The following is a 26,986-nucleotide window of genomic DNA, read 5'->3' as shown; positions in this document are numbered from 1 at the left end:
CCCCCTGGTGCTTCAGCTGCTGGACTTCAACACTCCCTGAGGGAATTCAGGGTGGAGTGAGGCACTCTGTGCTCCAGGGAATCTGGTGGGACAGGTCTTTAGACTGTTGGATATTTTCAGGAACTGATTTCATGATTCCAGTACTTGCATCTCCTCATATCTAGAAAGCATTAAATCTCTTCATGGTGACATCAGAGCCTCCTGACTAGCAGAAAAGTGAAAGTCACTCAGTTGTGTCTGACTCTTTGCAACCTCCTGGACTCTCTAGGCCAAAACACTCAAGGGGGTAGCCTTTCCCTTCTCCAGGGGATCTTCCCAACCCAGGGATGGAACCCAGGTCTCCTGCACTGCAGGCGGATTCTTTACCAGCTGAGCCACAAGGGAAGCCAGACTAGCAGAAAACCTTTTGTAAAATGAGCGTTTGATTGTATTGAAGTCCCTCCTTCACCAAACTCTTATATACTGACCTCCCCCCTCTGCCTCTTGGGAGCAGTCTCAGAGCTATCTGAGGTGCTGCCTCCCAGGCTGCAGTCCTCATTTTGCCCCACATAAAACTTAACTAGAAACTCTCAAATTGTGCATCTTTTTTAGTGGACACTTTAATCTCACTAGTTGTTTGACCCAGGTCAGCTAGCATGGATTTTAACACTGAGCTGAATTTAAGGTATCAACTGTACCGAGCCTTATACCTTCTCTCACAACAAACCTATGGGGCAGGTTATCATTATCATTTCATCCCGCAAAGCAGCGGACCCAGGGTAAAGGACTTGTGGAAGGTCACACGGCTTGTCAACAAGAGATTCTGAGTTTGATCCAAGTCTGTTCCTCTCCAAAGGCGCTTATACCAAGGGCATCCCTGCTCCCAGTTAACGCAGAAATAGACAAGCATCCAGGCAGCAGAACGCTGGGCCACACTGCACCCCCTCCAAGAGCACTTGCCCCAAATTCTAAATGCACAGGAGCTACGACAGTGAAGCATCCTGCTCACGTCCTAAGGAAACTGGGGGCTGACATCGGCACATCCATGGACCAAGCACTAATGCCAGCGGCGGGGAAAGCTGGTTGCGGGACTGGTGGTGAGAGGGAGCGGCGGAGGGGCTAAAGAATAGTTACAAAGCTGACGCGGGTCCGCAGGCGCCTCTACCAGCGAGCTTTCCCATTCCCATCCGCTATCCTTCCCAGGTCGCGCAGGAAGCCAAGCCCGCTGGCGCTCTCGGTCAATCAAGGTCTAGAGTTGGCGGCTGTGCGGCGCTAAGGGCGCGGGAACAGGGCGCTGCTCCGCGCCCCCGCCGCCCGGCGCGCCCCCGCCGCAGCCTGGGTCCCGGGTGCGCGCGCGCGCTGGCCAGCTTCCTGCCGCCGCCGCCAGGGCCATGGCGACCTGCCTGCGGCTGCGGAGCTGCGCCGCTCCGCAGCTCCGCCTGGCACCTCCCAGCTGGGCCTGCCGCCCCCGTGCCGACTGCCCGATGGCCCAGATCCGCGGCTACTCCCGAGGCCCGGCGGGCTTCTCCTCGGCCCTGCTGCGCACCGACGGCTTCGTGGGCGGCCTCTGGGTCTCGGCAGGCGCCACCTTCCCGGTGCACGACCCGGCCAGCGGCGCCGAGCTGGGCTTGGTGGCCGACTGCGGGGTGCCAGAGGCCCGCGCCGCCGTGCGCGCTGCCTACGAGGCTTTCTGCAGCTGGAGGGGGGTCTCGGCCAAGGTGAGTGCGCGCCGGATCCAGGGGCGATCGGGGCTTTGTACCCTAGAGAAACCAGCTGTGTCACCTCTCCCCTCCCCAGCGCTGCAGGATACACCATGTGGAAAGACTTCGTAACAACAAAGAAGTTTGGAGTGTCGATTTTGTGCCAAGCCGGGTGCCGGGCATTAGGGAGCATGGCCCCGCCCTCGAGCCTCATAAAGGGTCGGGTAGGGAAGGGGGAGCCTGGTGGGCTTCCTCCTATGGGGTCACACAGAGTCGGACACGACTGAAGTGACTTAGCAGCAGCAGCAGCAGCAGGGAAGCAGGGTCGGGGGAGCCTGGTGGGCTTCCGTCTATGGGGTCACACAGAGTCGGACACGACTGAAGTGACTTAGCAGCAGCAGTAGCAGCAGGGAAGCAGAGGCTTCCCTGGTGGCTCAGACTGTAAAGCATCTACCCACAATGCGGGAGACTCGGGTTCGATCCCTGGGACGGGAAGATCCCTGGAGCAGGAAATGGCAACCCACTCCAGTATCCTTGCCTGGAGAATCCCATGGACGGAGGAGCCTGGTAGGCTACAGTCCACGGGGGTCGCAAAGAGTCGGACACGACTGAGCACGGGGGTCGCAAAGAGTCGGACACGACTGAGCTACTTCACTTTCACTTTCCGGGGAGCAGAACACGAACCTGCAATTATAAGCGACCAGACCGCGGGGGAAGGGTGGTTGGTTTCGGGAAAGGTGAGAGCACGAGTGATTTCAGAGCATCTGAAATACCTGCCTGACTTCAGGAAGACCACGCAGGAGGCTAATAGAGTGGTTTACACGGAGGCTGTAGTGAGTGCTCGGGCCAAGTCATGAACTGGGGAGTGGAGAGAATTGGGGGAAAAAATCAGGGGCTTTGTGCAAGGGAAGAGACAAGCCCAGAACCACCCTCCAGGTTTGGGGCCTGAACGGGGAGATACATCCATTAACTGACATAGAGGGTAGTAGAGAATTGGGGGTGCGGGGTGGGGGATGTCAGAGGAGGAGACATTGCCTGCGATGTTGAGGCAGGGAGATTTCCTCCTCCTTAGTTTATGACAGGGGAGTCAGCCCAGAGGTCGTTTTCTACCCTGCCCTTCAGCATCCTTTGTCTGAACGAAGACAATCCAGCAATGAGGTCCAAGTACCAAGAGAATCGAACACTGATTCATCCACCAGACATTTTCTGAGCACCTGTTATGCCCCCCACTGTGGGAGGTTCTGGGGATACAGCAGTTCCACAAAAGAAACATTCCTGCCCTGGTGGAGTTCACTTGGAGGTGAGGGGTGGGAGGAGATTTAATCTGTGACAAATAACATAGCTGAACAAGTCACTGCTCCCTTCCCCTGGGTCCTAGTGCACGCAAGGTGTGCTTGCTCCTTGGAAGAAAAGCTATGACAAACCTAGACAGTATCAAAAAGCAGAGAGTCACTTTGCCGACCAAGGTCCCTATAATCAAAGCAGTGGTTTTTCTAATAGTCGTGTGCAGATAGGAGAGCTGGAGCATAGAGAAGGCTGAGTGCCAAGCAACTGTTGCTTTTGAATTGTGGTGTTGGAGAAGACTCTTGAGTCTCTTGGACTGCAAGGAGATCAAATCAGTCAATCCGAAAGGAAATCAACGCTGAATATTCTTTGGAAGGACTGATGCTGAAGCTCCAATACTTTGGCCACCTGATGTGAAGAGCCAACTCATTGGAAAAGACCTTGATGCTGGGAAAGATTGGAGGCAGGAGGAGAAGGGGATGACAGAGGATGAGATGGTTGGATGATATCACCAATGATCAAACTCCGGGAGATGGTGAAGGACAGGGAAGTCTGGCATGTTGCAGTCCATGGGATCACAAAGAGTCAGACATGACTTAGTGACCGAACAACAATAAACAAGTATGTTAGAAGTAATGGATGCTATGAGGGAGAAAAAGTAGAGAAGGCTCGCAGGATCAGAGGCTAGAGAAAAGGGGCAAAATGCAAGGTAAATAGTGTGAGCAACGGTATTAATTTGCTGCTGCTACTGCTGCTAAGTCACTTCAGTCGTGTCCGACTCTGTGCGACCCCATAGACGGAAGCCCACCAGGCTCTCCCGTCCCTGGGATTCTCCAGGCGAGAACACTGGAGTGGGTTGCCATTTCCTTCTCCAATGTGTGAAAGTGAAAAGTGAAAGTGAAGTCGCTCAGTCGTGTCCGACCCTTAGCGACCCCACGGACTGCAGCCTACCAGGCTCCTCCATCCATGGGATTTTCTAGGCAATAGTACTGGAGTGGCTTGCCATTGCCTTCTCCGATTAATTTGCTAGGGCCGCCATAACAGAGTATCACAGACTCTGTGGCTTAAATAGGAATTTCTTGTCTCAGAGTTCTGGAAGCTACAAGCCTGCTCTCAAGACATGAGGGCAGGGCTGGTTTCTCCTGAGGCCCCTTTCACCTGGGCTTGTGGGTAACCATCTTCCCCATCTTCACATGCTCCTTCCTCTGAACTTGTCAGTGTCCTAATCTCTTCTTGAGAAGACCCTAGTTATATTGGGTTAGGATCCACTCATATGACCTCATTTAATCTTAATGACTTCTTTCCAGAGCCTGTCTTCAAATGCAGTCACATTCGGAGGTACTGGGGAGTTATGTGAATTCAGGGGAACCGAATTCAGGCTGTAACATCAGGGTAGGTCTCATTGAGGACATTAGATGCAAAGACCAAAGAGGGTGAGAGAATTCAGCTGGAGGAAAAACCGAGTCAGGAGCATGCCGTAGATCAGCAAGGAGCCCCGTGTGCTGAGGAGACTGACGTGGGGAAGAATTAGGAGGAGAGGGCTGGATGGAGTGGGGTGTGAGCCATTCTAAGGACTAAGTGGGGTCTTACTCTAAGCTTCATTTCAGGGTTTCTCAGAGAGATCTAACTTGCTTTCGGAAAGGATGCTGTGGCCACAGAGCTGAGAATAGACTGTAGTGGGGGCAACGGTGGAAGCCCAGGAACCGCTAGGAGGTGGTGATTTACATGGGAGATGCTGATGGCCAGAACTGGAGTTAGTATTGGAGGCGGTGAGGAGTGTTCTGATAAAGGATATGTTTTAAAGGTGGAAGACAGCTGTTTCCCCAACAGATTGTTACAGGGGAGAGAGATGAAAAACAAGACTGAGGGAGGGAGAAGGGGAGGAAGGTGAAAAACAGGACCGAAGGATGACTCCAGGGCTTTTGGCCAGAGCCGCTTGAGGGAGAAGGGAAAACCACCCACTGGGATGGGGAAGGGGTGAGAGGCATGGGGCAAGAAACTGGAGCTCAGTTTTGGCCCCACTGAGTCTGTTAGACGTGAAGTGAGGGTGTAAGGGGGATGTTGAGACAGGGGCCTGAACTAGAGAGATATCGCACAGGAGTGCTGACAGCTGTGGGAGACACGAGCTTGCAGAGCTTGCAGGAAGCGTGTGCATCGAGGTGAGCCCCGGGCCCTCTGGCATGCTTTGGAGCCCACCCCCCACAGGGCCTGCAGCCTCAAGCTGCCCTGCTGGGCTGTTTCAGGGGCCCAGAAGCAATTCTAGGTGCAGTCAGATGGTCTTCCCTGGGGCCTCTCAGGGAACCCTCCTTCTCAAGAGGGCCTCGGACCGACTTAAGGAAGTGGTGGGGTCAGCTGCCCACCTCTGCCGTCTGGATGGCGGGGCGCATACACAGCTTGTAAGGCGGCTCTCTTGTCCCGCCACCTCCGGCTATTTTCCACTCCCCTCTCTAGGCCCATTCACATCCCGGGTTCCTGAGGGGTGGTGGCTTCTATATTACTTCTGCCAGGGAGCCGTTGGCCTGCACAGCCTGCCGTCACTCTTGCTTCTTTGCGCCTGTGGCTGGTCCCCACCGCCTTCCCCACCCTCTGAAGCCCTGGAGGGGTTCAGAGAGAGAAGGGAGCTGACATTTGCTGACCACCTTCTCACCTGGTCCATTAGCTTCCTCTGGCTGCTGGGACGAATCATCCCCAGACTGAGGGATTTAACACGACGCAAGAACGCAAACTCATTCTTACTGTCCTGGAGGTCCGAAGTCCAAGAGGGGTTTGCTGGGCTGCATTCCCTGGGAAAGTTCTGGGGGTTTCATGGGCTTTTCCACCTTCTAGAGGCCTCCCTGGAGCTTCCATCATTGCTCAGTTGGTAAAGAATCTGCCTGCAATGAGGGAGACCTGGGTTCAACCCCTGGATTGGGAAGATCCCCCAGAGAAGGGCATGACAACCCACTCCAGTATTGCAGCCTGGAGAATTCCACAGACAGAGGAGCCTGGCAGGCTACAGGCCATGGTGTCACAAGGGTCGGTCTAGACTTAACAACTGCACCACCACCACTCTACGGAGAGGGTGAAATGACTGTAGTAATACTGTTTCAAGAGCTGTCGATGCCTCTTCTCTGGGGGTTTGAGATTCAGAAGATTCAACAACACCCTTGAGAGCTAAGATAACAAAGCGTGTTAGCTTATCCAAAATAGGGAGGGGAAAGAACCCAGAGAAAGACAGTTGGTGGTATCTCCACAGTCTCAGGCTCTCGGCTCCCGAGTGGTATGAGAAAATAATTTAAATCTTATACCTACTAAATGGATTAGAATGACAGAATGACAGACCAGGTTTGCTCGTTGCTATGGGCAACCTCTCAGGCAGGTAGGAATAAACCACAGAGTCTCCTTTGCTTCATGTACGCCTGTTTAGTTGCAGGAAGCCTGAACTCAGGGGATGCCTTCTTTCAGGGCACCTCTGTGTGTCTGCTTGACCGGGGTTCTCTGGGCTCTTTTAGTATATAAATGAATTCCTTTTTTAAAAAAAAATTTAAGAAATCATTTCTTCCACAATATACTTAATCCAGTTTATTCATTCATCCTTTTATCTTTGAATTTTTTTTAAATTGTGGTAAAATGCAGATAATGTAAAATTTACCATTTTAGCTCTTTGGAAGTGTACAGTTCGGTGGCATAAGTACATCCACAGGTTGTGCCTGGCCTCTCTTCTGAAGTGTGCAAAACCCTTTCCTAAGCGTCACAGACCCCACACCCTCCACCCCAGTCTATGGGACAACTTGCCAGGGAGTCATTAAAATAAAGACCTGGCCATTTGTCGGCAGTCACTGAGCAAAGATGAGGGCCGCTCTCAGGGGTCTGGGGGTGGGGGGCTCCACTCGGGGCCCCTGAGCGATTCCTGAGGTCTGCATAGCTCGCCTGTGTCCTGTGGCCAGAACCTGCTCAATAAATTTGCTTCAAAAACCAAGTAATATTCCCAAGTTGGGGTCCTGCAAAGGGTGGGGGCTTCACCTGGGCGTTAGCCTGGCGCCCGAGCCTGCAGCCAAGTCTGTAAGCGCGGTCTCCGCTTGTGAAAGCCCACCCGTCACCTTCACCGTTTGCGGTTTTTTCACCCAGCCTTTTTTCTGTACTTTTATACAGTTGTGATGGTTTTAAGTCTGCTAAAAGCAAAGTGAACTTTTAAAGCAAAGTGATGTTTACATTCCACCGTGGGTCTGAGGTTCCAAATCCTCGGATTCAACCAACCTTGGACTGAAAATGTTCTGCAAAAATTCCACGAAGTTCTAAAAAAACAAAACTTGAACTTGCCTTGCTGGCAGCTGTTTTCGTAGCATTTACATTGTATTACATATGGAGGAAGTTTGGGTATGAAGGTCCTTCCTTGGGCTCTCACTTGACCCACAAGCCATCTGGGTTGGAGTGCTTGATGAAGAGCACCTCCAGAACCCGAAAGGAAGACCGGGGGCGCCTGAAGGCACTGAGCGGCCTCCTCTACAAAGTGCTCACAGGCTTGCTTTGCACTCCCGAAGTGAGCCAGGAGCTGTGCGACCTGAACGCGGAGCACCCTTCTGGTGTCCCAGCAGACCCCGAGGAACGTGCCGCCCACAGTGTTTGTTCAGGACAAAAAATACGCAGCTATGATGGAGATTGAGCGGCTACTGGCAATTGCTGATTTTGGACCCCGGGATGACAAAGAAGACTTTGTGCAAAGTGATTTCAGCGACCCCGAGGCCCTGGACACTGCTTCACCAAGTGATAGCCAGGGCCCTGCGGCACACTCGAATCTGAGTGGGACTGACCACGGGGCACTCAACAAGCAGATCCTGGAGTACAAGAGGAGGCGAGAGAAGGGGCACGGGACCGTGGGCCCCGTGTGGCCAGAGCACACGGCTGAGCTCAGGAAGCAGACGAGGAAGAGGAAGGCCAGACCCCGTGTGGACGATGACCTCTCTCCCAAGAACTACCTGCAGGGCGGGGAGTGACGACCGAGGGGGCCTCCTGAGGAGCCCGCCCTGGCATACGAGTGGGGCTCCAAGAAGCAGAGCAGGAACTGAGATGGATCAGAAGGATCAGAAGGGAGTGGGTCGTGACCCGGCTCCGGGCGCATGCGCACTGCTGGTGCCACCGGGCGCCCTCCTGCAGCTGCAGGTGTCGTCTGCGCCCTTCGTGCTGTGTTGCAGGAGGGGTGGTAAGGCCTGCGGGAAGGGTATAAAAACCTTAGTGAAAAAAATAAAAGAATAAAGAACTATTCTTGAGGACACTGTGAAATAAGCCAGTCACAAAAGGACAGAGGCTGTATGAGTCTACCTATCCCAGGTTCCTAGGGTAGTTAGATTCATAGAGACAGAAAGTATTAATAGAATGGTGGTTGTCAAGGCTGGGAGGAATGGAGAGACAGGTCCAGACTCTCAGTTTTGCGAGATGAAAAGGTGGTGTGATGGACGGTGGTGATGGCTGCAAGACCGTGTGAAAGTGTTGTACTTAATACCACTGAACGGCGTACTGAAAAATGACTGATGGTAAATGTTGTGTTCCGTGTATTTTACTGCAAAAAGTAAGGAACTATACCTTTGTGTGGTGAAATTCACTGTTCAGCACAGTGACCAGTAACAGTCGTTCCACAAAACTTTTTTTCGCTTTTATAATTTATCACTCAGCACACCCAAAATGGTATCTTTGATATTACTCACCAAAGAGAGGTCTGTACCCCTGGAACAAATACAATGTTGGGTGTCAGTTATACCTCAATCTTAAAAAACAGGTCAATATATGTTTCCCCAAGAATGAGACTGCACAGCAAATATTTTAGGAAACTGAAGACTATTTAATAGTCTCTCTTACACTTGGTATTTTACTATTTTGTATTTCTTTTTCAGGAGAGGAGTTCTTTACTTCGCAAGTGGTATGACTTAATGATACAAAATAAGGATGACCTTGCCAAGATAATTACAGCTGAAAGTGTAAGTTCACTAACTTAGTACTTAACTTAGTACTTGAAGAAACTGCCCAAGAGTTCTTAGAAGAAAGCTTGGAGGAGCTTCTAACTTTAGTGGTTAGGTAGCTAAAGAAAGGTAGCTAAAGAAAATGTGAATTCTTTACCTCATGATCTGACATCAGTTATTATTTTGGGCGCAGATTTTTCTCATTAAATCAGGCACACATATTTGCTAAATCAAAATTTCTATGTTGTAACTTACTCTTTAATAATATGCAAGAAATCGATTTTGAGTGGAACTATGTGAATACTGCTTTTCCACCATTCTAGGTTTTTTTGCCCACATGACTGCTAAGATTTTTTATGTTGTTTTTGTACATTTGCAAAGGTACCAGCTTTCTGGTCACTCTGATAAATTACTTTCCACTGTTCACAACATTTAGAAAATATCAGAAGGAAAAAAATTTGAAGAGGCCGTTCTAGGTGCCTCCTCCTGATTGTAAACCTGTTGAGGGGGCAAATGATGACTGTGGCTCAGGGTGACCTGACAGGCTTCCTTCCATCACCATTTGTGATTCTGCTTTCTGAGACTCACACTGAGGCTAGAAATTTCTCCACCACCCAGTGGGTTTTGTAATGGGAGACTCTTGTACTCTGCTTGCAGCTTTGAAGAGTTGAGAAACAGACTCGCGCTTTTGTTATTAGAAGGTAATGAGTGTGTCCTCTTCTGATTTAATTTAGGGAAAGCCAATGAAGGAGGCACAGGGAGAAATTCTCTATTCTGCCAACTTCCTGGAGTGGTTTTCAGAGGAAGCCCGCCGTGTTTACGGAGACATTATCTCCACCCCAGCAAAAGAAAGGCGGGCTCTCGTCCTCAAGCAGCCCGTTGGTGTGGCTGCGATCATCACCCCGGTATGTGGCAGGATCAACGAGATCCTGGGGGAGGAGGCTGAATGCGGCTGGAGCAGGTGTGCTCATCCTGTTATCTCTGGCACCTGTTCCTGGCCTCCTGATACCACTGCTGGAGGCGGAGGCATGTTTCCTGGTCCTCTGTGATAATGAGAGGTGTGGTGCTGGCCAGCGTTTTCTAAGGCCTGCAGGAGGGGGATGACCCATAGGAGGACCCTGGGGGCTTCTCTGACTTGGCATTAAAGGCTTCTTGGCATTTTCTAGTCTGGTCTTCCATGGTGGCTCAGAGGGTAAAGCATCTGCCTGGAACGCAGGAGACCAGGGTTCAATCCTTGGGTCGGGAAGATCCCCTGGAGAAGGAAATGCAACCCACTCCAGTATTCTTGCCTGGAAAATCCCATGGACGGAGGAGCCTGGTAGGCTTTCTCTACATGAATTGCTTCTCTTGGGTCCACCTTCTGCTAGATGCCATTATTAACTTCTCTACGGCGTCTGCCAGCTGGTCTCAAGACTGCTCGTCCTTCCCTGCTCACCACAGTCACAGAGAAACATTCCCCTCGCTGTTTAGACTGACTAGGCTTGACCCAGAACTCAGTCTCCACTAGCTGTGTGACCCTGAGCAAGTTTCTTAACTGCTCTTTCTCACTGTCTCCAAACCTGCAAATGAGAAAAAATACCAACCTCACTGGGTTGTGATGAGGATTTAATAGTTTAAAAGTGCATACAACAGTACCTAAGTCAGAATAAGCACAAGTTTTTGTTGAAATAAAATATTATCACTATAAATATCTACAGAGAGCTATCTATGAATATCTAGAGAGGGAAGTAATATACCATTTTCAAAAACACTTTTGCTAATATTTTTCCCCAAAGGGTCACCAAACTACAGCCATCAGGCCTATGTTTGTAAATAAAGTTTTACTGGGACAGAGCCACTCCCATGTGTATACATGTTGTCTAGCTGTGATAGAAACTGGACATCCCACAAAACCTGAGCTATTTACTACCCAGCCGTTTACAAGGAAAGTTGGCTTTCACCCAGTGTAGATAATTTTATAGTGTTTTAAACTCTAAAGGTGTTTCTGTCTCCATGAGCCTGTCTCCACAGTCCCTGGAGCCAGCAGGTGCCAGGTGTTCTGCGCTCCCGTGTGTAAGAACACCTCTGCCAGGCAGGTGTGCAGAACTTGCGGGCTGGTGTCTTGACCCGCCTGCCTTTGTACCCGGGGGCCGCCCTTGCTCTCACTCACCTCCTCTCTCTTCTGATCCAGTGGAATTTCCCCAGCGCCATGATCACACGGAAGGTGGGGGCCGCCCTGGCAGCTGGCTGCACCGTGGTGGTGAAACCTGCCGAGGACACGCCCTTCTCCGCCCTGGCCTTGGCTGAGGTGAGCCTCTATGCACTGGGTCCAAAAGAGGATGTTATCTATCTAGGACAGGAGGAAGCACTGTCCAAGCCTCCTTCTTTGCCTGCATCTCCTGTTTGATGGTTCAGTTCAGTTCAGTCGCTCAGTCGTGTCCGACTCTTCGCGACCCCATGAATCGCAGCACGCCAGGCCTCCCTGTCCATCACCAACCCCCAGAGTTCACTCAAACTCATGTGCATCAAGTCGGTAATGCCATCCAGCCATCTCATTCTCTGTCGTCCCCTTCTCCTCCCGCCCCCAATCCCTCCCAGCATCAGAGTCTTTTCCAGTGAGTCAACGCTTCGCATGAGGTGGCCAAAGTATTGGAGTTTCAGCTTTAGCATGTGCTGTGCTTTAATTCACTAGTCATTATTTTAACTCAGATGTTCCTCTTTTTAGAAAAAAATAATGAATTTTCTGACATCTGTAGGCTGTTGTTTAGGCTACCCTAACAATGATATCTAGCCATCATTTTTATTAAGTCATACTAATGTGACTAAAAGGTGGCCATTTCTCACTTTGAGGGCACCTCTTATTAACCACTCCCTTCTCCAGCTCAATCTGCGTTCAGTCAAATCTTGTTCTTCTGTTTAAAACCCTCTAATGGCTTCCCATGTCACGCAGAGTAGGATCGATCCAGAGTTCCTGCAGTGGCCTCCACTTGTTAAAATTTAGAACATCTGATGAGTTCATTCTGTTGGGCAGATTCCCCTCCATCCTTTTCCTTCCCTTACAGTCTGTCTTTTGAGGAAACTGGACATCTGACCGGTAGAGCTCCCCATCAACCGGGCTTTGCAGACAGCACATCAGGGACCATGTTCCTCTGTTGACTGCACTTTCCAAACTGGCAGCTGTATCCAGACACTTCATCAGACTCGGGTTCGATCCCATCTTGTGTCCTTTTGTCAGGAGAATAAGGTCTGGATGTCTCTGTTTTCACGTCTGCAGCCATTGCTGTATGATGCTGCTCAGTCTGGTAATTCATTAGGAGTCGCCCAAATGGTAATATTTTAATTCTTTCCTTTTTCTTTCATTTATTCACCAGACCACTTCTATAAATCAAAGCTTCCCGTCAACTCTGTGGTTACCCGGCGGTGAATTCACAGAGGAAAGGCAGTATATTTGATTCTTTTTATTTACCAGTTTTTCAAATAAATGAATCTATTCCTGTCATCTGCCAAAGGTTCCCAATTAGTTTGTTTTTTAAGGAGCATTATGTGCTAATAGATTTTAATGTGTTGGTATTTGATGAGTTCCACTTTCTTGTGGTTATTATCCTTGATGAAGCTTACACTGCTCCCACTTTTGGCCAATGGCAGCCTCTTAGAGTTGGCTCTTTTATCTTTTAACATAACTCTAATAGTTTTTGAGACCTTCTTTGCTATCTAGTTTGACAAGATATTTTAGACTTATCATATATACTTCTTGTCCCAGACCTGGGATTAACCATTTCTGCAGAAAGCCTTTATTTCCTCTGGTAGGAAATGATATTTTAAGATTACATTTAGGGCACCAGGGATGGTCATTGCTACTGGCTGGTCATTGTTTCTAGGCCTTATTAGTGGCAGGGCTGGGAAATATACTTGTATGTGTGTACACCCACATGCACATGATAAAATACTGCTTAAAATTCACGTGGAAACTTGCAATACATTCATACCACATTGTCACTCAGTCATGTCTGACTCTCTGCAACCCCATGGGGTGCTGCCCACCAGGCTCCTCTGTCCATGTGATTTTCTCAGCAAGAAAACTGGAGTGCATTGCCATTTCCTTCTCTAGGAGATCTTCCTGACCCAGGGATCAAATCTGGGTCTCCTGCATTGCAGGCAGACTCTTTACTATCTGAGCCACCAGGGAAGCCTTAATACCACATTAGCACTAGTAAGAATCTTATTTCAGTTCTAAATATATTCTGCCCCCAAAGTCAGCCTATGTTTGTTGTGTGGTTTTTTTTTTTTTTTGCCATTACTTTCTGGGTTAAAACATTTATTTCTCTTTTCTGTTTTTCCAGTTTGATCATTTGCTGCCACATGTTTGCTGTTTCTCTTTATAGCTTGCAAACCAGGCTGGAATTCCCCCAGGTGTGTACAACGTGATTCCCTGCTCTCAAAAGAAGGCCAAGGAAGTAGGGGAAGCACTTTGTACAGATCCTCTCGTGTCTAAAATTTCCTTTACTGGTTCGACAGCCACTGGAAAGGTACGTGACTTAAGTCTCAAAGGAAACAAGTGTCATTCTAATAACTTCTCTTTATACAGTATCAAAAATACTACTTCATCTCGGTCACCATTTGGAGGAAGGTTTCCAGCAGAGTATTAGAAGCTCTGTCCCGTATCGTAATGTCCGATCATCTTCCAGAAATATTTGGATGGTGTTCCTCGTTGTGACATGATCTAGGTTCCTGTTTGACAAAACTGAAGGTTTAAGGGTAGACAAGGTTCCCATTATTTGTTACATGTGAAGTAGCTGAAAATTGTCCACCATATTCCCATAACACTCAAATGTGTGTTTCTTTCATAATCTAGAATTAAAGAAATGGATGCCTTAGAACAAAAATTGTGCTTAGTATAAAGGTACTTACAGAAACAGAAAGCTCTTTTTTTTTTCTAGTTTTCTTCTCCCTTATATGGTGAAACGTTCTTTCCCCAAAACCTCATTTGTGTGCCCATGAGTGCATTTTTATTTATCCTTTTAAATGTTTAAAACAGGCAAAAGGCAGAGTAGAACAAAAGTTCTTAGTTATGGTGTTTTTCTCCAGATAGTACACATTTTTCCTGCTAGTATTTATATACATACATGCATATGCTCATATTAGAGAAGTACCTAAATATATCAGATTAAAATAATGAAAATCTAATCTGAAAGTTTTGGTGAAACTGGCCATTTTTTGGACACCATGAGAAGCAGGAGAAAATAAACCAATTTTAGTAACTCCCAGCCGTAACCACGTTTGTCATGCCACAGACTCATATTTGGGAAGCCTGCCACTCATTCATTTCAGAAGCGTGACTTTTTAGATCCATAAAGTGCTACCACCCTGATCCAGGGATCTTGCAGAGCAAACTTATTCTCAGAGGGTTTCAAAGTCGTTAGAGAAAAAGAAAGAAGCCTGGGAGAAGAAGGGTTGTAAACCTTTCCACTGAAGCCAAAAAAGTACCCAGACGCTCGGCAGAGGCCAGCCACTCACTGCTTAACCTTACTTTGCTCAGCAAACTGTCCCCAACGGACAGACCCCCCAGGAAAATGTCGACCATGTTCAAGTCCAACTGTCCTTTTAAGTTATTTACACGGGACAGTGCTTCACTTCAAGTGGTTTAAAGGGAAGAGTGATAGGAATCACTGATAAGTAGCCATTCTCCATACCAATAGCCTCTTCTGAGCTGATCTTTGCAGAGAATCAGTGGCTCAGCTCTGGATCCTGGCACATAGAATCTTGCCTCTAACCAAACCCCCGTCAGTCAGCCTCTTCTGGAGATGCGGCCCTGTCCTTACCCCTTCCAGGGCAACCGCTCCTCCCAGGGCCTGTGGAGGGGACAGAGTACCTGGTCTGCTCCCCACAGAGCATTCAGCCATGAATGGTCATTTGACCTGAGGAAAACAGATTCATAGGCTGGCCAATGACCAGCTATGAGGCAGAGTGTCTCATAGAAAGGTAAGCTGGGCAGTCATGCTCAGTTTTGGAAGCTGAAGTCCCGAGAAGGTCAGCAGGGGGAATGGGAGCAGAAAGGACTCCTTAGGACGTAGCAGGATTGTAGGCAGCAGGAACCATGCAGTCGGAGTCGGGTTCAAGCTCTCATCGTGGGTGCTGAGTGGGAAGAAGACTCAGTCAGAGGACACAGGTGGAGGCAAGCGACCCAAGAGCAAGCCGAGTTGGGAAAACCAATGGCCTGGCAAAGAGCATTTCTTAAAAGTTCTAAAGAAAATAGCTATCTTGAGTCCAATAAAGAAATAGGTTTACTCACACCAGTTAGAATATTCATCATTAAAAAGTCTATAAACAATAATTGCTGGAGAAGGTATGGAGAAAAGGGAAATCTTCCTACACTGTTGGTGGGAATGTAAATTGGTACAGCCACTATGGAAAACAGTATGGAGGTCCCTTAAAACACTAAAAAATAGAGTTGCCATATGATCTGGCAGTGCCACTCCTGGGCATATATCCAGACCAAACTATAATTTGAAAAGATAAACACACCCATATGTTCATAGTAGAACTATTTACAGAGGCAAAGCATAGAAGTAACCTAAATGTCCATCAACAAATAAATGGATAAAGAAGATGTGGTACATATATACAATGGAACATAACTCAGTCACTAAAATGAATGAAATCATGCTATTTGCAGCAACATGGATGGACTTAAGAGACTGTCATACTGAGTGAAGTCAGAGCAACAAACATTGTATGACATCCCTTAGATGAGGAATCTAAAAAGAAATGATATAAATGAACTTATTTACAAAATAGAAACAGACTCACAGACTTAGGGAAAGGGACAGTTAGGGACTTTGGGATGGACATGTACATACTGCTATATTCAAAATGGATAACCAGCAAGGTCCTACTGTCTAGCACAGGGAACTCTGCTCAATGTTATGTGGCAGCTTGGATGGGAGGGGAGTTTGGGGGAGAATGGATACATCTATGTGTATGGCTGAGTCCTTTTGCTGTCCACCCGAAACTATCACATTATTAATCGGCTATACCTTAATATAAAATACAATGTTTTTTTTTTTTTTTAAGAAAAAAAAGTTTTTATATCTGTGTGTATAGCCAAATTCTGGATGGATTACCATAAGATTTTATCAGTGGTAAACTATGGGTTATGGGGTTCTGGGTGATTTTATTATCCTATCTCTGTGATTGTTAAACCTGTTTATAATTTTTTGAGTAAGTCATACACTGACATGGTTCAAAACTCAGGGCAATATAAATATGTTTATATTCAGAAGTTTCACCCTTACCCCATTCCTGATTTCCTCGCTTTTATACATAATTATTTTTAGTTTCTTGTCATCTTCTCCATGTTTATCAAATATAAGCAAGTATGAAAATATATATATATATATATATAAAATTTTCCCCTTTTCTTATGCAAACTGTCATCCCATATACACCACTGTGTACCTGGCTTCCTCCTCTATAGGGTACTTTTTTGAAACAAAGGCTCACCGGTCCCTGTTGTTGATTGGGAGCTCATAGCATCCTCTGTCTGCTCCCAGGTCCTGTTGCACCATGCAGCAAACTCTGTGAAGAGGGTGTCCATGGAGCTAGGTGGCCATGCCCCGTTCATCGTCTTCGACAGTGCCAACGTGGACCAGGCTGTCGCCGGGGCCATGGCCTCCAAATTTAGGAACTCTGGACAGGTGAGTCCAGGAGCATTTATCTGGGTTGTGTGCTTTACAAAGATCCTGCCCCCTTCCTCACCTCCTGGGAGAAAGGGCACTTCTAGGTTCCTTCCTTCGTTCTTCGTGCATGTCCTTTTTCACTGGATGTTTAGTGAGTGCTCTCTTTTTGTCTGAGACTCTGCTAGGCTCAGAGGGTATGAAGGGAAATAAGGTGTCTTCCTCCCTGGCTTCAAGGAAAATTTTCCAAACAGCAAATTCCTTTTAATCAAATCGTTCTCTTCTTTCATCTCCTCTTTGAATCTGGTTATTTTCAGTTTTCCCTTGCTGGATTTTTCTCTGCTGAACAGGTTTAAACATCTCCTCAGATACAAATTAGCCTGAACAGCTAGGGTCTGGAGCCCACAGTCTTAAGGAAAAGAAGGTTGGAAAATGTTGATATGGTGCCTTGAAAAACTCAAAACCCTACTGCCTGGGTCTCACTCTTCCCGAGATGAGGATGGGTAGGACAGGCCTCCACTAGAGGGCCACACACACCACAGTGGCCCACGATGGGACCAGCTTATCCTAGGGAGAGTGGTGGCCTGCGCTCACACCTTCTAGGGAATCCCAGAGCATTAGATCCAGCAGGAACCTTCCAAGTTATCTCATACAAGGTAAGCACTTCATCTTAGAGTACCATCAATAAGCGATTTTAACTGTATTCCAGAAATGGAATAAAAATTGAAAGTTATGTAGGAGGAAAAAGGTGGAATGTATAATATTCTTTATTAAATAGTTTTCATCCTGTTTTGACCATTGGTAATTAATTTTTCTTCTTTCACATAACTAAGTTTGCTTGTTTCTGAAATAGGTATGTTTCCTTTTAGAAACATAAAATGCAAAGATGTATAACCTTCAGAGTTACACTTACAAAGCTACAACTTTGGGGTATATTGCTTTAAGCCAATAAAAATGCACAGGATACAAAATTACCCACAAACTATTTCTACTAGAAAATATACAATTAAGAAAAAAGTCAAGAAGAAAATGTATGAAGGATAATCTCACTTCCAGTAATTTGTTTATATTTTATAACTTGAAAATATTAGGTCTAAACTAGAAAATATAATAAACAAAGGGCTTTTCAATAATTTAGGCTGAAAGAATGGTCTTGTGTCCATTTTCAAAATGTTGGATTCTGCCAAGCTCTTGAAAGGTTCATAAGCTAGAGGACATAAATTAGCCTTTGAATCCTTTTCCTTCTAGCTCTGCTCTCTGTCGCTGAGTATCACCGTCTCAAGGAGCTAGTTTCTTGTGTCGGTTTTCTCGTTCCAATATGAGCCATTTGAAAAAAACCTGGGTTAGTGGCTCTTTGCTCACAGATTATTTATATTCGCTTACCTGTTTAACCACAGAGGTGTGGTGGCTGTGGAGGGGCCTGGAGAAGTACATGTTCTTGGCATGTTTGTCTTTATGGCTAAGCTCGAGTATGGAGGTGGGACCCAGGACAGGAACCACCTGGGAAGTACAGTTACATTCAGAGGTAGCAGCAATCTAGGTTTATTGGTTGGGTCAGCAGCTTCTGATGAACTGTCAGCATGAGTTTGTTTCTTTCTGTCTAGACTTGTGTTTGCTCCAACCGTTTCTTGGTGCAAAGTGGTATCCATGACTCCTTTGTGAAAAAATTTGCTGAGGCAATTAAAACAAACCTGCATGTGGGTAATGGATTTGAAGAGAGAACTACTCAAGGCCCGTTAATTAATGCGAAAGCTGTAGAAAAGGTAAGTTTGTCTTATTATCCGTTCAGTGTCCTGGTTTCAGTATCAGAAACCACTCTGGTAAGGTACCCAGCAAGGTGGTTTTGGAAACAAGGAGAAATTAGAAAAACAAATGAATTTCTGCCTGTTTGTATGAATCAAGTGGCATCGTCGGGTTATAAGCTTTTCCAGCTCTGTCATTTCGCTGAGTCCCCATGAAATCTGCCACTTTCATTCTACTGCCGTCCCTAATCTTCTCTTGCAGTGGTGATAATTCTTTCTCCTGCTGCTTCAGGAATTATCATCTTATAATACAAAGTTCTTTCATCTTTGGAACACCTAAAAGGAGAGGAAAAAGGCTTTTTGTTTTTAAAATCAGACATTTCTAGGAATCTAATATTGTCCTCCAAGAGTTTTGAGAAGACAGTACATACTCTTGCCTGGAAAATCCTATGGACAGAGGAGCCTGGCAGGCTACAGTCCATGGGAGTCACAAAGAGTCAGACACAACTGAACATGCACACACACCCACACAGGGGTGTATCCAGTTTAGTGATAGAAGCTCTAGGAAGACTTGAAGTGGAAGAAACAGGTCTATCAAACAAATACTAGAGGAAAACTTGTCAGAACTAGGGGGAAATAACTTAATTCTTCAGATTGAAAGACTCTGCCAATTGCCGAGTATATAGAATTAGAATAAAGAGAAAACCCAGGTGTATTTTGCTAAAATTTTAGAATATCAGGAACATACAAAGAAGATTCAAGAAGCTTCTAGAGTGGGGAAAATCAACCCATAAAGGAGTGAGAACTATTTTTGAGTTATAATGTTCATTGTTGCACCAGAAGTAGAGAAATATACGCAACACTCTGAAGGAAAGTTATTTGGGGTCCAAATTCCATTACCAGCCAATGCAAGATAAAACAACCTGACCTGCAGTTATCAGAACACTCTGAATATAAACCATCTTCACTGCACCTTTTTTGAAATAACTAGTACTCAAGGCGAAATGGCAGAAAGAAATGGCAACCCACTCCAGTGTTCTTGCCTGGAGAATCCCAGAGACGGGGGAGCCTGGTGGGCTTCCGTCTGTGGGGTCACACAGAGTCGGACACGACTGAAGTGACTTAGCTTAGCAAGGCGAAAATATTAGAACAAAGTAAAAGAGAAGTCCAGGGACAAGAACAGCCTGGGATCCAAGAGCCTGGAACTAACCCAGGAAGGCAAGGAGAGCAAATCCAGAAAGGCAGCTGAGCATCAGGCCTGGAAAGACACGAGTGTATGTGTATTAGGCCATTCAGCAAACAGGAAGACCAATAGCCAGAAACCCACAGAGCAGGGTTGCTGTTGTTCAGTCGCTAAGTCATGTCTGACTCTGTGTGACCCCATGGACTGCAGCACGCCAGGTTTCCTTGTCCTCCACCAGCTCCCAGAGTTTGCTCAAGCTCATGGCCATTGAGTCGGTGATGCTATCCAACCATCGCATCCCCTGTTGTTCCCTTCTCCTTCTGCCATCAACCTTTCCCAGTGTCAGGTTCTTTTCCAGTGAGTCGGCTGTTCGCATCAGATGGCCAAAGTATTGGAGCTTCAGCTGCAGTCCTTCCAGTGATCGGGGAGGAGGCAGCATTGTACACACCACCTGCCCTCTTGACTCTGTATCTGTGTATTTGGTTCTTCCTACACAGAAGGAACTGGGGTACATGGTTTCAAGCCTATTTGAAAAAGAAAGAAAAGCCCAGTTACAGTTTTTGATGGTTTAAACATTTTCCAAGTATCCTGGATTCCCTTTCCCAAAGGCTCTTCCTTTTCTCCTCACATAGGTAGAGAAACACGTGAGTGATGCCATTTCCAAAGGGGCCACCGTTGTGACAGGTGGGAAGCGACATCACATTGGGAAAAATTTCTTCGAGCCCACCCTGCTCAGCAACGTCACCCAAGACATGCTCTGCTCTCAGGAAGAGACTTTTGGGCCTGTGGCACCTGTTATCAAGTAAGGCCATCCAGCGTGTAGGAAGACGGGAGGAAGAATAGGAAAGGAAAAGGAAGCCTGGAGAGTAATCCAGTTCCTGTGTCGTTTGAGGCCTGGGGGGAGAGGGAGAAAAGCAGAGAGTGGGGTTGTGTCAGGGGAAGGGCCAAGTTCAAGGCATGGTTTTTTAAAAACTGGTTTTCATTATTGCCAGTTTAGACCACAAAATGTACCAAATTCTCTACTTTGCTTCCTGCCGAACTCATTTTTCTTCATAACGGAGTACATCCTTCAAGACTTCTTTCAAGGGTGTCTGTGGAAGATGAACTCTGTGTTCGTATGGGACCTTTTATCCCATACTCACAAGTAAATGATCATCTACCTGCGTAAAAATCTAGCTTCACAAGATATCTCTCCTTGGTCTGCTTATTTTCAGGGTTGTTATTGAGAAAGCTGATGTCTGGTTCTTGTTCCTGTGAAGGGATCTTTTTCTCTTCAAGACTCATGGCCTTTGATGTTCTTAAATTTTACCACGGTAGCTGTGGCATACTGTGAGCTTTTTCTCAATCCATGATCCTAAGGCCTTTATTTAAAATCTGAGGTGTTTGTTTAGTCCTGGGAAATTCTTGGTCATTATTGCTCCAAGTATTTCTCTCTCCTCCATTGCTAATGAAATTTATAGATTAATCTGACATTGGGAGAATGGACCACTTGGAGAACTTTCATCCTTCAGTAAAAAAATTTTTACCTAGAATATCAACTTGACATTTTCCAAAAGGATGCAGGGATTGGAAATGCAGCCTTTGCTACTTTATACCTATGTCCCCTTGAATGAGTTAACTTCTCTGACCCCCCAGGGTCCTCGATGGGGAAAGGACTAAAAACTAGTACCTGCCTCATGGCTTCCCAGGTGGAACAGTGGTAAAGAATCTGCCTGCCAATGCAGAAGATGTAAGAGACTCAGGTTCAATCCCTGGAGTAGGAAATGGCAACCCACTCCAGTATTCCTGCCTGGAGAATTCCGTGGACAGAGAAGCCTGATGGGCTATAGTCCATAAGGTTGCAAAGAGTCAGACACGACGTAGTGACTAGATGACAACAAACGAAAAAACTTGCCTCACAGGACTGTTGTAAGGTTTAAATGATGTAATAGACATAAAGAACGTCACCTAACATCAGTGTGGTTGTTATTATGTTAATACTGAAGTCACGCAGTCGTGTTCAACTCTTTGCAACCTCATGGACTGTAGCCCACCAGGCTCCTCTGTCCATGGGCTTTTCCAGGCAAGAATACTGGAGTGGGTTGCCATTTCCTTCTCCAGGGAATCGTCCCAACCCAGGGATTGAACCTGGATCTCCTGCATTACGGGCAGACGCTTTACTGTCTAAGCCACCAGGGAGTTCACACTCAAAAGGTGAAATCGTCGAGGATGTCCCACCTGACAGTGTGAGGAGTGCATTTTCGAGGGACACGTAGGCAGTGGTGACGCCCTGCTTTTTATTCTCTGGCAGACAGAATGGCTTGCTCTCTACAGAGGAGAGACAAGAGCTCCTCATCCTTGGAACAAGCTAGTCTCTTGCGGTCCCCTACCTCTCTCTCACACTCATCCTCTCCACAGACTGGGGTCTGCCAGCTCTGCCCGAGCCTTCAGAGGGCTGGCTGCTGCTGGATCTCTGATTTAAGGAGCTGAGATGCATAGAATGTTCTGTCCCCCAGTTACAGTTCTGGGGCAACAGAAAAAGGCCTCTGAAATCTAGTTTCAGAAATAAGATGATCAAGGTGGAAGAGACTGCATTGGGCTTCCGTACTAGTCGTCTCATTTCCGAGGGGAACAGAGCCCCAGCACTGTCACACTGCTCAGAGCATAAGCGGCGGGGCCGACACTGGAATCCCGGGCCCCAGCAGGCCCTGGCTGTTGTCTTTCTCCCACATCACGGCTGCTTCTCAAGTAGTTATTATGATTGGCGCACGTCTTAAGAGGGAACAAGAGCAGTAATCCTTTCCTTAGGCATTTTATTCAACATTCTGAATATACTGTAGTTCCCTGCGTGTCTCCTGTTCTCCTAGAAGAGATGAACCAGTGTTGATCCAAGCTCCCTAGCCTTGAACTCAGCGTGTGCAGTGAATGAAGGTGTTTTCCTCTCTGCTCCTTGCAAAACTCTGATTGACCCCTGGCTTTTATTTGGGAAACAGATCAGAAGGAAAAACAGCTGGTTTTCCTTCCTCTGTGGGATTTTGCTGATGACCCGCCCTGACTTTGGCAGGTTCAACACAGAGGAGGAGGCGGTGGCGATCGCTAACGCAGCCGACGTCGGGCTGGCAGGTGGGTGTCTGTCCTCACTTGATGACCATCATAGTCACTTCTCCAGCTGTGCCTTTAAATGTCACCTGGGGTTTTGAGAGGTCCGCTTCATTGCAGCACGTGTTTCATTGCTTTCCAAGGGGTGAGGGCGGGTTTGTGCCAGTCCAGGTTCTTTGCCGTGTCGCCAGGATGTGGGATGGGAGCTCCCTGGTTGGAGCTGGGCATGGTGGAGGGAGAAACAGCAGTGCCGACTGTTCTAGGGAGAACCACCCACATCCCTTAAGTCCCATGTTCCCAGAGGCTCGATGCCTGGAAATTCCAAGTGCTTTCCTCGCATCCTTCGTGTTCAAGCACGAACAAAAGAGTGCTTGACTTCACTGAGAGCATTGGGGCGATAAAGGAAGGGATGACAGCACAGGCAGAGGGAGCCTCACGGAGTGGCTGCCGTTCTTGCAGTTTGGACGTGGTCAAGGTGGCCACAGTATGTACCCTGTGTCCCTGACAAAACTGGATGTGCATGAAGACACTCAACAAATCCATCTTTAGCATCCACTAGTGAATGAAGTCGGAGAAGGCAATGGCAAGCCACTCCAGTACTCTTGCCTAGAAAATCCCACGGATGGAGGAGCCTGGTAGGCTGCAGCCCATGGGGTCGCTAAGGGTTGGACACGACTGAGCGACTTCACTTTCACACATTGGAGAAGGAAATGGCAACCCACTCCAGTGTTCTTGCCTGGAGAATCCCAGGGACGGGGGAGCCTGGTGGGATGCCGTCTATGGGGTCACACAGAGTCGGACACGACTGAAGTGACGTAGCAGCAGCAGCAGTGAATGAAGTCGGAGAAGGCAATGGCAAGCCACTCCAGTACTCTTGCCTAGAAAATCCCATGGATGGAGGAGCCTGGTAGGCTGCAGCCCGTGGGGTCGCTAAGGGTCGGACACGACTGAGTGACTTCACTTTCACTTTTCACTTTCATGCGTTTGAGAAGGAAATGGCAACCCACTCCAGTGTTCTTGCCTGAAGAATCCCAGGGATGGCGGAGCCTCGTGCGTTGCCATCTATGGGGTTGCACAGAGTCGGACACGACTGAAGCAACTTAGCACCAGCAGCAGCAGTGAATGAAGTGTTGGCAAAAATATAAAGACACAGAGATACAGCTGTGGCTCTACAGGCACTTATCTGGGTCAACAAGAACCACTGACAATCAGAGAAAGGATGTCTGCACTGTAGAGTCCCTTATTCTGCTACAAGGAGTCTGAGCTGCTGACTCAAGAGAGCCTAACTTTGGAGGAAGATGTGTGCTCAAGTGCCCCCATAACGCTGAGCCCAGTATTCCTCTCGTCTCTTCTTGATGGGATGATGGTGGAGGAAGCCAGCCCCCAAACCAGGGCATCCATGCTGGGCAAGACTCTGATGGTGCAAATTGGAGGAGAGAGGTTCTGGGCAGAGGGGGACCTAGGGAGTTAAGTGAAAATAGGACAAGGAGAACTGGGTGGACGAGTTTGTTGGAGATGGTTGGTGACTGGAATAATAAAGATAAAGCTGGACATGTTCTTCGAAACCACATTAGGGAGAGTTCGAATACCCACCAGGAACTTAACCTTATTTATGGGTAACAAGGAGTTGCTGGAAGGTCTGGGTAAAAACATCACGTGGATAACCTAACGGATGTGTGCAGGGTGGATTGATTAGGAGGCCATAGGAGCCGGGTTCACTGTTGTTACAGTCCTAGCTGGAGATGGTGAGAGAGCTAGTGAGAGTGGAACAGAAGCAAAAAGATGATTTCTAAAGGTTGTGAGATGAAGAATGCACAGAACCAACTAGGAGCTCCACTTGGAAGCAGGGAGGTTCCAGCCCGCGTGACGAGGCAGCTGGTCATCCATGGCACCCTCAGCTGTGGACACGATGTCTTTAATGACTATTCTACATCTATGTCCTTCATCCCCACGACAGGTTATTTTTACTCTCAAGACCCGGCCCAGATCTGGAGGGTGGCAGAGCGGCTGGAGGTCGGCATGGTTGGCGTTAACGAAGGACTGATCTCCTCTGTGGAGTGCCCTTTCGGGGGCGTGAAGCAGTCCGGCCTTGGGCGAGAGGGCTCCAAGTACGGCATTGATGAGTATCTGGAGCTCAAGTATGTGTGCTTCGGAGGCTTATAGGATTCTTCAAAAAATAAAAAGGGAGGCTTACCTATGTATGGGGACATGCCGTCCATTATTTTAAATAAACCCATAGGGTAGCTGAACTAGGAATTTTAAAAAACAAATCTTCCAATCCTGATAAGCAGATACAAATCCTACACCTCCCCTTAGTTGACTTGGGACCAATACATGCCACAAGCCTGTGGCCACAGATCCCCGAGAACCAGCAGTGGGTTTATAGGATGAGGCCCCGGATCGCCAGCCCCCACCCACCCCCCCACCCATGACCTGGTCTGCCTCAGAGCAAGGTGCAACAAGCTGGTCCTGAAGCCCCCTCACCATGGTGGGACCACAGCCTGGGCAATGACATAGCCAGCACCTACGTGGCTCCAGAGCTAAGACCCAGGGAGCTGCGGGGGAAACCTCTGAGAGTGACTGACAGGCTGGGCAGGATGCCGCTGCATGCCTGGTGACCCGCCAGCTGGGTATTCGGAGGTGTTGCTGCAGCGGCGGAATAGCAGTGTTTTGTTTTTTTTTAAGAACTTTAGACACAGCTCAGAATTGCCTGAATTTCTTTGAGAAATGAAAGAACCCCTCTCTCTTTTTTGACTAGTTTTTAAACTGAAGGCTCCATCATCCTCAACTGCTTAAAGATTCTGTGTTCACTTCTATGCTGTTTATACATCATGTTTCTGATAGAAAGTAAGCATAAAGCAGAGCGTGGCAGCGGCGGCTTGGTGGGAGGATGGCCCACGGGTAACGGCCTGGCTGGGCTTTGTCTGCACAGACATGCCATCTACCTACCACACCCACCCCTCAGTACAGTGGAGATTCTGTTCATGCCTTACTTAGCTCCATGGGATACTGTGACCCTAAGAGAAAGCAAACATGTAATATTTGCCAAAAAGTGAAAATTAGATGTTAAGTACAGGAGTTGTCATTATTATGGGTAGCACCTCCCAGCCCGGCTTGGGTCTCCAGCAGTGGCTTTGCCAAGGTGAGGGGAGGCTGGTACCCACCTGCTCGGCACCTGAGCCCGAAGGAGGGCTGGTCTCCCACAGCCTGCTCTTTATGAGATGCTGCTCCTTCACCTGCAGAGACAGCAAAAGCACTTTGAGCACAGTGATCTCAAAAGGAATAATAATTTCCATAGTTGCCAGCTGGAAGAGGCACTTTTTATCCAATGAGTTTTTATAGTCCTTCTTTTAAAAACAAAAAGCCCGCTGATCACTGTTTCCTGTTGCTCTGAAAGAAAAACTCTAAGAAAACAGGAGGCTTTTCTGTACTGTGTCTCTAAACCTCCTGAGGAAAGGGGAGGCCGGTCCTGGTGGAACAGACAGGGATGAAGCTCTCCGTTTTCCACTGTGTGTGTGTGGGTATGCACACTCCGCTGACATCCTCTGGATGTTTGGGGAGCGGAAGGAAAACATGAATGAAAGGAGTGCTGGAGGCAGTTGCTCCTGGACCAGCCAGAACATAGCACCCCTCACTGAGCCATGGGGAGCTGAAGATGTCCCTGTGCGCAGAGGTACCACGGCCAGTCCTGGAGCTGCCTTGTGTTTGCCCTGGGTTACATCAGCCATCCCCTGAGGCCCAGCTAAGGAATCAGCTGAAGTCCACCTCCTGGTGACAGGCACTGCCCAGACCCTGTCCACAGTCACACACACATCATGTTGACAGTGAATTTGCACTTATTAGTTCTGGGGTTGTTTCATGTAACATTTTAATTACTTAATGTTTGGATGTATCCATCTGTTTTCTATTATCAATAAAAATGCTCTAAATAGTTTTTAGAAGTCCAGAATACTAGTGCTTGAAATATTTGGGGGAATACATTCAAGTACATTTGTAACTTTGTAACTCACTAGATGCTTTGGCTTGATGGCGGATTTTGAGTTTTCTAGTATATCTCTTTGACCAGGTACATAAATTGAGGGTCAGAGACTCATTGCAATATCCTTGATTAATTTTGGAATTAAAATAATTTGAAAAGGAAATAGCTTACTGTTTAGTAAAATTTATCTGGATTGTGGGGAAAGACGTATTTTTTAAATGAACATTTTTGGGGGTTATTGGTCAGTAAGGTGATCGAGTATGTGATGGAATATGTGATGGATTTGTTAAAAATGTGTGTTTTAACTCGAAATAGAAAAGGATCATTAGACCAGGGGTTGGCTCACAGGCCAAATGTGGCCTGCTGTCTGCTTTTGTACAACCCAGAGCTAAGAATGGTTTTTATATTCCCAAATGGTTGGGGGGCGGGGAATCAAAAGAATCGTATATCATGACA

The 26,986-nt window shown here is 47.5% G+C and overlaps 1 protein-coding gene and 1 pseudogene across 1 annotated transcript; both read left to right on the top strand.

The window, feature by feature from the left end:
• The first annotated feature begins 1,336 nt into the window (after window positions 1-1,336).
• ALDH5A1 (aldehyde dehydrogenase 5 family member A1) lies at window positions 1,337-24,750 on the top strand. Its single transcript, XM_055406578.2, has 10 exons — window positions 1,337-1,697; window positions 8,831-8,914; window positions 9,631-9,801; window positions 11,067-11,183; window positions 13,258-13,401; window positions 16,426-16,569; window positions 18,153-18,311; window positions 20,106-20,275; window positions 22,517-22,575; window positions 24,509-24,750. The coding sequence occupies exons 1-10, from the start codon at window positions 1,371-1,373 to the stop codon at window positions 24,712-24,714; spliced, it is 1,581 nt and encodes a 526-aa protein (XP_055262553.2). The 5' UTR covers window positions 1,337-1,370; the 3' UTR covers window positions 24,715-24,750.
• On the top strand, window positions 6,452-8,043 carry LOC148774201 (putative ribosome-binding factor A, mitochondrial; annotated as a pseudogene).
• Window positions 24,751-26,986: the final 2,236 nt, after the last annotated feature.

The sequence above is a fragment of the Moschus berezovskii genome, chromosome 23 (genome assembly GCF_049115385.1).
Source record: "Moschus berezovskii isolate FMDL1 chromosome 23, NW_MosBer_1.0, whole genome shotgun sequence".
In the NCBI taxonomy this organism is placed as follows: domain Eukaryota; kingdom Metazoa; phylum Chordata; class Mammalia; order Artiodactyla; family Moschidae; genus Moschus; species Moschus berezovskii.
Note: the sequence above shows the minus strand (reverse complement) of the source record. Positions and strands in the feature narration are given on the sequence as shown.